At 43.1% G+C, this 12,662-nt stretch overlaps 2 protein-coding genes and 1 long non-coding RNA gene across 3 annotated transcripts; 1 reads left to right on the plus strand and 2 right to left on the minus strand.

Moving 5' to 3' along the window:
• The first annotated feature begins 7,293 nt into the window (after positions 1–7,293).
• On the plus strand, positions 7,294–8,824 carry LOC145550642 (uncharacterized). The gene is made up of 3 exons (XR_014086506.1): positions 7,294–7,493; positions 7,633–7,702; positions 8,579–8,824. It is a non-coding gene; the product is annotated as an uncharacterized LOC145550642 (long non-coding RNA).
• LOC145550640 (terminal uridylyltransferase 4-like) lies at positions 8,270–10,076 on the minus strand. Its single transcript, XM_081604477.1, has 4 exons — positions 9,976–10,076; positions 9,209–9,718; positions 8,611–8,784; positions 8,270–8,529 (listed from the first exon to the last, which is right to left on the minus strand). Exons 1-4 carry the CDS (start codon positions 9,977–9,979, stop codon positions 8,441–8,443), a joined length of 777 nt encoding a protein of 258 aa, XP_081460603.1. The 5' UTR covers positions 9,980–10,076; the 3' UTR covers positions 8,270–8,440.
• Positions 10,077–11,329: 1,253 nt separating this feature from the next.
• Positions 11,330–12,654, minus strand: LOC145550641 (terminal uridylyltransferase 4-like). The gene is made up of 3 exons (XM_081604478.1): positions 12,556–12,654; positions 11,757–11,839; positions 11,330–11,680 (listed from the first exon to the last, which is right to left on the minus strand). Coding segments are annotated over exons 1-3 (423 nt in total). The 5' UTR covers positions 12,557–12,654; the 3' UTR covers positions 11,330–11,341.
• Between the last annotated feature and the right edge of the window lie 8 nt (positions 12,655–12,662).

A 12,662-nucleotide genomic window follows, 5' to 3' on the forward strand; every position in this document is an offset into this window, starting at 1 on the left:
ATGTTTTGCATGAAACTAATTATTAATTTGTAGCTAAATATTTAATTTCTAAACTATATTTAGTTTGCTAAAGTAGTTTGGAGCCAAACTTTTTTTTTGTTTGAAACTGTGACATATATAATTGCCTGAATAACGTGGTGAAAATATGACTAATTACAGGCCAAATAAACCACATTACTGTTAATCTTTCACTGTACCTTTACCAATGCCAGCCTGTATCTATGCTGCATCGTTTCATTTGTGGTACAGATTTATACCGTAGCAGTTAGCCGGACATGGTGGATGTTAACCTAGCTTCTCCCTTTCTACCTGTTTTTCCACAGAAAGTCGTCCTGAGGCAGAAATCTGATCCTCTGCTGTCAGAGCTGACGTCTGACTGGCAGCTCATCAGCCGGAGGTCACCACCACAGGACGAAGCGTCCTCTCATCCTCCATCCGGCGGATTTCAAGCCACTCTGAGATCATTCACCCGGTGTTTCCATGTTTTCCCCTCAAAAATTAAAGTTTCTCCCAATCAATCAATCAATCAAATTTTATTTGTATTGCAAATTTCAGCAGCAAGGCATTTCAAAGTGCTTTACATAATTAAAATAAAAACAGCATGTGACATTGAACAAACAGTGAGAAAGAGAAAGACATTTAGATTAAAAACGATAAAAACATTAAAACCCCTTTTAGGCCTTCAGTTAAACGTTGTTTAACTGGGACTCTAACCCTTTGGGACTTTAGTCAAAAACACTGTTTGACAAGGACTCCAACTCTAGGTTTTTAGTTAAACGTTGTTTAACTGGGACTCTAACCCTTTGGGACTTTAGTCAAAAACACTGTTTGACAAGGACTCCAACTCTAGGTTTTTAGTTAAACGTTGTTTAACTGGGACTCTAACCCTCTGGGACTTTAGTCAGAAACACTGTTTGACAAGGACTCCAACTCTAGGTTTTTAGTTAAACATTGTTTAACTGGGACTCTAACCCTTTGGGACTTTAGTCAAAAACACTGTTTGACAAGGACTCCAACTCTAGGTTTTTAGTTAAACGTTGTTTAACTGGGACTCTAACCCTTTGGGACTTTAGTCAAAAACACTGTTTGACAAGGACTCCAACTCTAGGTTTTTAGTTAAACGTTGTTTAACTGGGACTCTAACCCTTTGGGACTTTAGTCAAAAACACTGTTTGACAAGGACTCCAACTCTAGGTTTTTAGTTAAACGTTGTTTAACTGGGACTCTAACCCTCTGGGACTTTAGTCAAAAACACAGTTTGACAAGGACTCCAAACTCTAGGTTTTTAGTTGAACGCAGTCAACTGGAACTCTCCGGGGGCTTTACATCATTAAAACGTAAACAGTGATAAAGAGAAAAAAAAGAAATTAATAAATAGATAAAAAGTAAATGTAAAAACATTAAAAACATTGAAAACATCAAAACCCGCACTCTAACCCTAATTTAGCCATAAGCAACTTAAACAAGTTGAGATTTAAAGGCAACCAGTGTTTCAGCTGTTTTACAGTTTTCTGGAAGTTTGTTCCAGATTTGTGGTGCGTAGAAACTGAATTCTGCTTCTCCTCGTTTTGTTCTGGTTCTGCATGCAGAGCAGAACCAGAACCTGCAAGTCACTTTATGCTGCGGTGCTAAGAGTAAACAGGAGATCTCACAAAGGGGCGATCATAAACACACAGTGAAGAGGCTGAGAGGTTAGAGAATGAGAAAAGGTACAAAAATAAATAAAGAAGGTGAGATTAAACATAAAATTATTTGGCTCATCTGCTTGGTGCATCATCCTTGTCACTGATTCAAATGTAAAAAAAAAAAATCTTAATTGTTAGATGTAAATATTTCCTTATGAACAAAACGAGCAATTAAGGCAAGATATGATCTGTTTAAGGGGATCCTCCTCACTGACGGTTCAAATAGATCCAGCAGAGGCTAGAGACAGTTTCTAAATGTGACTGATGTGTTTAACTCTGAAAAAATACCCTATAAACACTTGTACTAATTTGTTGTTTATGGGTATTGTCATAGGTAAAATCTTTTATTTTACACGTATGTATGAGTTGGAAGACGGGACAAATACAAAACTTAAATTTATGCACATTTATTGACTTGCATTCACAGATTTAAATGTCTAACATGCATTTTTTATTGACAGTAGTCCACCTTACACATAGCTCCTTGTGTTTCCATAGCACTAAAACAAACAAGAACCTGACTCAGGTCTTGACATCATCATGCCACCAATGTTCTCATCTATGATGTCATAAGGTTCAAAAGATTATATCATCATTTGGAATACAAGAATTTCAGTTTGCCCTTCAGCTGCCTTTGGATCCACGTACAGAGAATTTCACTCGCTTCAAATGATGCTAACAATCGGTTGGGGCCTGGGCTACTTAGCCTCTAAAGGAATGGAGAAACTTCTTGGTCATCATAAAGAAGAAGTTGCCGAAGACCGCGAAGAAAATATCAGGTGGAGATATTTTGGGTTTGAGAGTTAATTCCAGAGGACCAAAGCCACGCGGACGTTTCCGCCAACATCGCCAGTGGCATTTCAGGTGTTGTGACGAGATAACAAGTTTCACCCCTGAAGATACCGTGGCTTGGAGACCATCTGTGCAATGAATTGGGACACTGCTCTGAGGACACAGATGAAGAAAAAGATGACATGGACGCTTCCACCAACCGTGTCAGTGCCGCTTCAGGGTATTGACACCTTTACTGATTTTACCCCTGAAGACACCGTGGATCTTGCCACGGTGTCCAGATGTGAACTGGACTTAGAAACATGCCCTGAGGACGCAGATGAAGACCAAAGTGACATGGACGCTTTGCCGGCCTTGTCAGTGGCACTTCGGGTGTCTTGACAAGTTGGAAACTTTAGTGATGAAGCTCCTGTGGCTTGGAAAACATCTGTGGACTCCATTTGGAAACGTGTCCAGGGGACGCAGACACGGACGCAGACACTGATGTCTGTACAAGTGTCGATGTCCCCTTGACAAAATGGACCTGGCCGTTGAAACGAGCTGTGACGGCCAGGAAGATGCGATAAATTTAGAACCGGTCTATGAGGATCCATTGGTAGAAGAGGCGTCTTCTGTTGATGAAACCAGAAGACGGAGTTCAGAATTTCGCAGACCATTTTGATGGCATGGACGCTGCAGATACGGACGTCGCCTCAAAGGAAATCCCTTCTTCTGACAAAGCTGCTGATAATGTTGTGGCACATTTTGAAGAATTTCTGGGCCTTCTTCAGAAAACCATCTCTTCACAAATTCTCACAGAAGATGACATTGAATTCTTCAAAAATTATTACAGGAGGCTGGTTTCCTCTAGGAGATCATCCATCCGGGATATTTAAATTGGAGAATTACGTGCCACCTTTAGAGAGAATTTCTGAGTGTTCAACCTCAGAAGAAATGGATTCTGAAGAAAGCTCAGAACATGTTCAAATTGAGCCACAACATCATGAAAGCAATGATGTTGAAGAATGGATGTTTCCTTTGAGGAAGTCCCTTCTGAAAGCAGAAATGCCGGAAATTTAAGGTCACGAGTTCCGAGTGGCTTCGCCAGCAGGGCAGTAGGTTGGCTAATCCCTACCAAGGAGAAAAGCCAACAAGTAACAGTTCGCATTGGGCACCTTTTGTGGAGCTGTTGGAGGGTGCTGGAGAGTGTCCCTCCAAGAGACTTCCTTGTTCTGCTGGGGATTTCAACACTCACATGGGCACTCACAGTGAGACCTGGAGGCTTGTGGTTGAGAGGATCGGCCACCCTGATCTAAACCCGAGTAGTGTACTGTTATGTGACTTCTGTGCTCGTCATGGACTGTCCATAATGTACACCTTGTTCAAGCATACAGTGTCCATATGTGCTCATAGCACAAGGACACCATGGCCACAGTTCTATGGTAGACTTTGTTGTTTCCCATCTGATCTGTGGCTGTATGTCTTGGACTCTTGGGTGAAGACAGGCAGAGCTGTCCACTGACCACTCCCTGGTTGGTATCCTCCCAATCATCAGTCAACTTCCAGTCAAACCAGAGAGGCCCAAAAGTGTTGTGAGGATCCTGGCAGAGTCATCTGTGAAACAGAGCTTCAAATTTCACCTCTGGAAGAACTTGAACACATTTGGAGAAAAGGGATAGAACATCGCCCCCAACTCCACTGTCAATGCGGCTTATCGGAGATGTGGCCACAAGATTTCTGTGCCTGTTTTGGGGACAACCCTAATCAGCTCGTAGGCACCAGAAGGGAGGGATGCTCTCAAACCAAAGATAGAGAACTATCAGGTCTTTTTGGACCGACTCCTGGAAGCAGCTGATGGATACTGGCAGTCCAACTAGCATGCAGCTCGGGTGGTCGCTAAGGGAGAAACTCGGGTGTAGAGGAAGTTCCCAGAGCCCATGGAGAATGACTTGGACAGATCGTCATAAATTGCGGTTTGTAGGTCATGAGGTTGACATAGTGGACCCATGACAAAACACCAAGTCCAGGCAGCACAGAGGCGAGAAGAGCGGCAGACGGACGAGAGACTGCGGCGGACGGAGGCGAGAAGACTGCGGCGGACGGAGGCGAGAAGACTGCGGCGGACGGAGGCGAGAAGACTGCGGCGGACGGAGGAGAGAGACTGCGGCGGACGGAGGCGAGAAGACTGCGGCGGACGGAGGCGAGAAGACTGCGGCGGACGGAGCGAGAAGACTGCGGCGGACGAGGCGAGAAGACTGCGGCGGACGGGCGAGAGACTGCGGCGGACGGGGACGAGAAGACTGCGGCGGACGGAGCGAGAAGACTGCGGCGGACGGACGAGAGACTGCGGCGGACGACGAGAGACTGCGGCGGACGGAGCGAGAGACTGCGGCGGACGGAGACGAGAAGACTGCGGCGGACGGAGCGAGAGACTGCGGCGGACGGAGACGAGACTGCGGCGGACGGAGCGAGAGACTGCGGCGGACGGAGACGAGAACTGCGGCGGACGGAACGAGAAGCGGCGACGGACGAGGACTGCGGCGGACGGAGACGAGAGACTGCGGCGGACGGAGCGAGGAGACTGCGGCGGACGGAGGCGAGAACTGCGGCGGACGGAGACGAGAAGACTGCGGCGGATGAGACGAGAAGACTGCGGCGGATGGAGACGAGAAGACAGACCAGAGACAGTCAAACTGCTTGGAAACCATGAGCAGAGATACTGAGGCTGGCAGAATGGCTGGGGATGGTGATGGAGAATTTGTAAAAAATAAAATAAATATATAAGAACAATATATTCTTATCAAAATATGTATTTATGCTTTTATTTCTTGTCAAAAAAAATATATACACACACAACATAATAATAAAGATAAATACATAACTAAAATAATAAATATATAAAGAATAATATATTTCTTATCAAAATATGTATTTATGCTTTATTGCTTATCAAAAATATATGTATACACACAACATAATAAAAGTTACATGTATAAATAATAATATATATATATATATATACTAACGTATATATATAACGTGAAAGACTAATCTTTTACGCGTCATCCATAGCCGCGTTAACTTAGTGAAACATATAAATGTAGGTATTAATTTCGTGCTATGATCCACAGCAAATTGATCTGTATTCTCCAAGCTACGCAGACTCGTTGCCATAGCAACTGACAACAATGCCACTTGAGTTTTAGGATTTAATACCAAAAAACATTCAAGAATTTTTCACACAGAACAGAACATTTAGTTTGTTGTTGTGTTTTAGGCTTCATGTTTTATTAATAAATAATTCTGTAGTAGATTAGCTACCGCTTCTACTTTACTGAATTATTTAAACATTAACTGTAGCCCACAAAACGCACATTTAAATAAAAAAAACTAAACTAAAACATCTTATTGCTGTCTTACCTTTACGTGTCAATGAAATCCATGCGCCGCTAATTCTACACAGGAATATCGTTCATCCAAAGCAAGTTTTCTCCGGCATCTTTTCTACTCCGTTTGAGAATCAAACTGTCTGGAAGAAAAACTTTTCAGCTCCGGTGTTGGTTTTCCTTTAATTATCATCTCCTGCTTCAATTAAAAATCCACTTTAGAAAACTGTTCAAGTTTAGAAATGTAGTCTTTCATGTTGACGTCGGAAGAGAGAAGAAAACAAATATATCGCTGTACTTTACTTATTTACTGTGTGGCTAGCTCCATGGCTAGCTCACCGTGTCTTACTCTGCAGTTGTGCAGTCACTATATCTGGGAACATGAGCGCCCCCAGCGGTGAGGCAAGAGAACTGCCTGCCTCACCTCCAGTCTGTTCTCTGGCGTTTCTTATCGCTCCTCCGCACACAAAACACGATACACACGCAGTTAGTGACAAAAAACACTGTACATTATTTACACAAGCGAAATTATGGAAAATCAGTCCATATATTAAATGTTTATTAGCTATTTTATTGCTGGCGTACAGACAGGACGAACATGCTGTCATTTAATGGCAGCCAGTGCAGTTAGCCAGAGGTTGCGCAATCCCAGGTGAGGCTCAGCTCGCTGCTGCCTCACCGGCTTCGCTTCTGAGCATTTGAATGGGAAAATGCGAAAATCCAGCGATTTTGAAGAAAAAGTAATCAAAATTGGTTAAGCTAAGTAAAAAAATAGATACTTTATAGTACAAAACAACAGGGTGAAAATAGAAATATAAATGATTTTATATTATTTTTCCATGATGACAGGTGAGGCTCTGCCTCACTTGCCTCCCCTGACAGCACGTCACTGGTTGGTTGGTTGGTAGGTAGGTAGGTAGGTAGGTAGGTAGGTAGGTAGGTAGGTAGGTAGGTAGGTAGGTAGGTAGGTAGGTAGGTAGGTACACTGCTCAAAAAAATAAAGGGAACACTTAAACAACACAATATAACTCCAAGTAAATCAAACTTCTGTGAAATCAAACTGTCCACTTAGGAAGCAACACTGATTGACAACGGGAACCCTCGTCGGGTCAATCAGTGTTGCTTCCTAAGTGGACAGTTTGATTTCACATTAGTTTGATTTACTTGGAGTTATATTGTGTTGATTAAGTGTTCCCTTTATTTTTTTGAGCAGTATGTATGTATGTATGTATGTATGTATGTATGTATGTATGTATGTATGTATGTATGTATGTATGAATGTATGTATGTATGTATGTATGTGCGTGCTGTAGGCTCCGTAGCCTGCCACAGTGCGGGCCCTCATTCTTCTATTTCTTATTAAAATATTTATTTTTGCTCTTATTTCTTCTTATGTCAGTTTTGGTCCTCCATACGCCTGACCCAGGTTTAGCTGATGGCCATCACTGTTTGGGTCTTGCCTTGTGGCTCTATGCCTAATTTTTCCGTACACTTCCCATAAACTCAAATCTTTATCTCTGTGTGTGAGCTTTTATCTACAAACTCATGTGCTAAATGCTGTGTGTCCAGTATTTCTTCTCTGATTCTCGCAAACTTCTGGTTTTGTCTTCGAAGTTCACAAACGTTATTTAACGGAAGCTAGTGCTAACGGGTTAGCTAGCCTCCATTCAAATATCTACCCTTAAAATATTACGACTACATGTTCTATAACCTAAACTAATGTATTTGTTTTCATCTTATTCTCTACCGTCATCGTTACATTTCGTTTCTGTATGTTTCTTGTTTTAAAGGGGGAAAAAAAGGAAAAACGTGAAGTCAGGAAACGGAAGTGACGCTCAAACAGTTTTCACCCACTTCAAAGTAAGAGCATGAATATGACCGTGTAATTACTGGCAGATTTCTTAACATGCGACAACCAAAACTCAAGATGTTGAACTTTATTCAAATGAAAGTTTACTAAACAGTCAGTTTAGAATTTATCCAGAAATATTAATTTAGGGGAAACTATTAAGTGTGCTGAACGCTAGCTAAAGTTTTTGCTAAAAGTTAGCATCCACTTAGCATTTTTTATGTCCTGAATTAAACACCATTTCTAGTTATTACTAGGCTGCATTTCTAAAACTGTTTCAGCTTTTCTTGTCCTCTTGTAAGTAATGAAGAGCAACACCAGACTTGTTTGCTTTTTTCTTTATTTTTTTGCAGCTTTTTCTTCGTATTTTTCTTTTTTCCCCTTTTTTCTTGCTTTTGGCACTACATACTGACACGTTAGGTTGTTTTAAAAACAAACATCTATTCAAAGCCTTCATCTTTCAGCAAGCAAAGTATGAATACAGCTAGTAAAAATAAAGGTTTACAATTTATCCTCCTTTACACATAAAATAAAAACACTTTTTTTTTAACCCCCTCAAAAACGGGGGCATTAAAATATTTAACATTTGTATCACAAATCAATGTAATGAGACCCAAAAAGTAAAACATAAAAACTGTACAAAAATGATAAAATTCATTTTTTTCTTCTTCTTAAAATTGTCCATGTGGTCAGTTGATGCAAAGAGTACATGATTTTGCTCTATTACTGACCAAGAACTCTAATTAAAATCATTTCTTCTGCTGGATGTAATTCATGTTGACTGGATGCCGAACATGAGGAACCAGTGGGAAGTTCGGATTGGGATGCACCACAGAACCTTTAAAACAGGAGAACAGAATCAGTAAAACAGCTCATTTCCCCTGCAGACCATTGAGCTCCTGGAATCCCGTGGTCCGACCTGGAGCCAGGAAGGTTTTCCCGGGCTGGAAGTCGCCGCCGCCGCCCTGCTGGATGAAGTTCTGCGGCATCCGGTAGGGCCAGGAGGGAGACAGGCTGAACTGGGGCGGTTTGTTGTGCTCCCACAGCCGCGAGCCCTGGCTCACACCTTCAAACTGGACCTGGTGGCCCGGTTCTGTGACGAAAAATATTAAAACAAATGTTTTTATTTCTCAGACATTCCTGTAATCTTCTGAAGTGAACATCTGGATAATTCAGGAATGAAAGGAACCACTTTGTGTTTCTTTGATGCTTGTTTTACGTACTACACTGCAAAAAATCAAACTCTTACTCAGCATTTTTATCTAGTTTCTGGTGCAAATATCTTAGTACCGTTTAAATAAGACAAAACTAACTTGCGCATTATTTTTAGCAAGATGTGGAAACTTGTTTTAAGTAAATAATTTCTTAATATTGATGAAAAAGTTCTAGTTCCACTGGCAAATTACTTCACTTATGGGAAAAATGTTAGAGAAGCTGTAAAACAAAGATCAACCTTTGCTGGTGTGAACATAACGGATTAGCATGAAGCTGCAGCTGAGTCAGCAAACAGGAAGTACCTGACTTCACCACCGTGCCGTTTCCCATCAGCGCCCCCGGCTGCGCCATGTGGTTGTGCCACTGTCCGTCCCGACCCGGCGCCATGCCCATCTGCCGCCCCGCTGCCGGCTGGGCGAAGATGATGCTCGGGTCGTTCAGGTTCACGGAGCTGCCGCCGCCCGTTCCCGTGGGGCTGCCGTTCCCCGACACGGAGCGCAGGGGGGCAAAGGTCAGGCCGGGCGGCGACAGGCCGCCGGCGGAGGCCGAGGCGAAGACGGGGCCGTGGATGGGCCAGGAGGAAGAGGCGATGTGGGACTGGTGGGAGGGCAGCAGCCCCAGGGCGCCGAGCGCGGCGGGGTGGAACTGGCCCGTGTGGGAGGAGGGGAAGCTGAAGAGGGACAGCGGGACCTGTGGGGGGCCGACGCAGCCGGTTTTACTGTGGGACGTCTGGGGGAGCCGGAGGACAGCGGGGAGCCGTGGGGGACGGCGGCGGGCTGCGGGGAGTAGGGCGGAGTCTGACGACTGTCCGACTGAAAGAACCGGAGCAGAGAGCCGTGATGCATAAACGATAACCGTAAACACTAATGTGACGGAGCGTCAGGGCATCTCTAAGTTTGAAAAGCCAAATATTTTTCCAAAAAAAAGTTACAATTTCCTGAGTATCAACAGTCTAATCTTCTAAATTTAGGTTTTTAATTATGCATTTTATTACAAACCTTGAAAAACAAATTCAAGCTGAAGCATTTTTCAGGATGTGAAGCAAACGGACCGAGCGGTTTGAACTCACACATTCAGAAGGTTGTCTGGTTCTTCCCGGAGAGTCGGCCGCCGCCGCCGCCGGGATGGGGATGGACTGGGAGTTCACCACGCTGCGCACCATCAGAGGAGCTGCAGCGAAACGCAGAAACAACAGCTTTTCATTCATGTCCAGCCCTGCAGCTCCATCACAGCTGTCAGCTGTATCAGGAAGAGGCCCACAGCATCACAGATACCACACCGTACCCGACAGTTTGGAACTTTTATGTCACAGATTGTTTTTCCACTTGATAATTTGGTAGATTCAGTTCGATTTTGGACCAAAGTTGTAACATTTGTTACGTTTCCAGCTGCTGTGGTTCTCAAACGCTCTGAAAAACCTGTTCCCCTCCTGGCCTGTGGGGGCGCTGCACCAAAATCTCTGAAGACGCTGAGCGCAGCTTCCTTCTTCAGAAAATGTAAACTAAAATGGAGGCGTCAGATTTTAGTTTTTGGCTTAAAACCATCAGTCATTTCTCCCACCAGTGAGTTTCGGTTGTTTTTACCCAGGATGGAAGAATTTGGAAGCCATTTTTCATTAATATCTATAAAATGAGTTGGTTGACACCAAATTGGCCTGATTGACCTTTTGACCTCTAGCTTTCACAAAACAAAGCAGCAGAAAGGAGCTGCTGGACCTGGGGAGTGTTTTTACTGACGCACGGCCCTCTGCTTACTGGGGGCGGCGGCGTTCCTCTGCTTGAGGTGGCGGTTCTCGGGACAGTCCCGCCGGACGTGTCCCATGTCCCCGCACTGGAAGCAGCGTCTGTCCTTCGGCTCCCGCTCGTCCTCCTTGTTGTCCTCGTCCTTTCTCGTTTTCCTTCTTCTTCACCCTGAAGGACAAAACAAGAAGACAAATAAAAACCTGCAGCGTGTGAAAAGCTTTTCACCAAATGACTGTTTCACTGCGAGAAAGACTTTTAGTTCTCACTTTACTTTTGGTTTGATTCAACAATTTATTCCCAGAATAAGAACAGGGTTTGGGTCACTTTCTTTCAAAGTGTTTGCTTTAAAAGTTGAGTTTAATCAATTAGAAAAAGCTGATTTTGGTGCATTAAAGTCAAAAAGAGAAAGAAAAACAAGCAGAAAAAAAACTGAGTTTGAAACGTCAGGAATTTGAAAAAAAAAGTTTTTTAATGATTGGAGCTTGTAAAATTGAACATTTTGACTTTTGTAAATTTTCCTGAGTTTCAACTTTTCAATCTAACAAATTTCCAAGAAACTTTTCTGCAATTAACTTTCAGGTAGAAACAGAAGCTTGTTTCAATCCATCTTCAGATATCACTTATATTTTTCCCAAGTTGTAAGTGAAATAATTTCAAAAATTAATTTTGTGTTACTCCATCGTAATGTTTGCACTAGAAATTGATCAGGAACACTTTGTGTTTTTGCAGTGCATCTGCATCAAGCACCAACTCTAAACAGATCAGATTTGTGTCATTCTTGAATTGCAGTCGGACCACAGAAAAATCAGTCCAAGGGCCACAAATGGCCCCCGGACCACACTTTGAACACCAGTTAAAGCATAAAGTTGTTCCTCCTGCTGCCTTCAGCGTAAAGGACAAGCTGTCAGAGGACGACCTGCGTCTCTTCGGGCAGTCCTTCATGTAATGTCCGATCTTCCCGCAGATCCGGCAGCAGCGGTCGTTGGGCGCCAGCTCGCCGTCGGTCAGCACCTTCGAGTCGAAGAAGTATTCCTGCAGAGGAAGGCGGCGCAGATTTAACCCCCCGGTTCATCAGGACGCCTGGGAGGGAAAGCGTGGAGGAACGTACCACTTCGGTGCCGGGGATGGGAATGAACGGCGTTCCGAACAGCTTCCGCCCGTTGATGAACGCCTTCATGATGAAGTTCGTCACTGAGGGTGGAAAAAAAATCCATCCGGCTTAAAATCTGAAGATGCTAAGCTAACTAAATCTGTGCAGAACTAATAATAAAAAACATCTGATGAATCTGAATTGTTCAAATCGAACTGTTTGGAAATGGACGAGGGGTTCCTCAGGGCTCAGTCCTCAGCCCACTGTCATTCTACTGGCACAAATAAAATCCAAACCAAACTCCAAATGCAGAAACGCTGAATAAAACACTGAACTTTGATACTTTTTGATAACTAGAATCAATTCCATGCTGAATCGAACTGAAATAAGTTTTGTTTAAAGCTTTTCTAGCATCGTCTTGTACGCGGTGATAAACTTGGCTCTGGCCTCCGCTGTAATAAAGACGATACAACAGAAAATATAAACGGATAATACATAAAAACTAGTTAGATGTGAAAAATATATTCAGTCAAAAAAAAGAACAGACTGGAAACATTGAAGCTGCAAAGTGTAACTTTCATAAAAGTATGTTTTTAAATATTTGCCCCATCTGTGAAAAGAAAAAAACAGATTTTTCTGTGAACTGGATTCATTTAACATATTTGCTTCATTCGGTGAGATAAATCTTTAGTTTTTACTCATCAAACTGCATCTGCTGGTTCAGCTCTGGTTTCATTTGACCTCTAAAGTATCTCAGATGATGTACGGCTGATGAAGTGCAGATTTAATAAACGTGAGTTTTGCTTTTCAGACTTACTTTTACGCGACACTCCAGCACCGAGATTATGATTCAAGTCAAACGGATCTGGGAACAGAAAACATGTTAAAAGTTAATCGAACCGCCGGCGGAGCTCAGCAAGCAGG

This window comes from Poecilia reticulata, unplaced genomic scaffold (genome assembly GCF_904066995.2).
Source record: "Poecilia reticulata unplaced genomic scaffold, P_reticulata-male-v2 Scaffold_130, whole genome shotgun sequence".
Classification (NCBI taxonomy): Eukaryota; Metazoa; Chordata; class Actinopteri; order Cyprinodontiformes; family Poeciliidae; genus Poecilia; species Poecilia reticulata.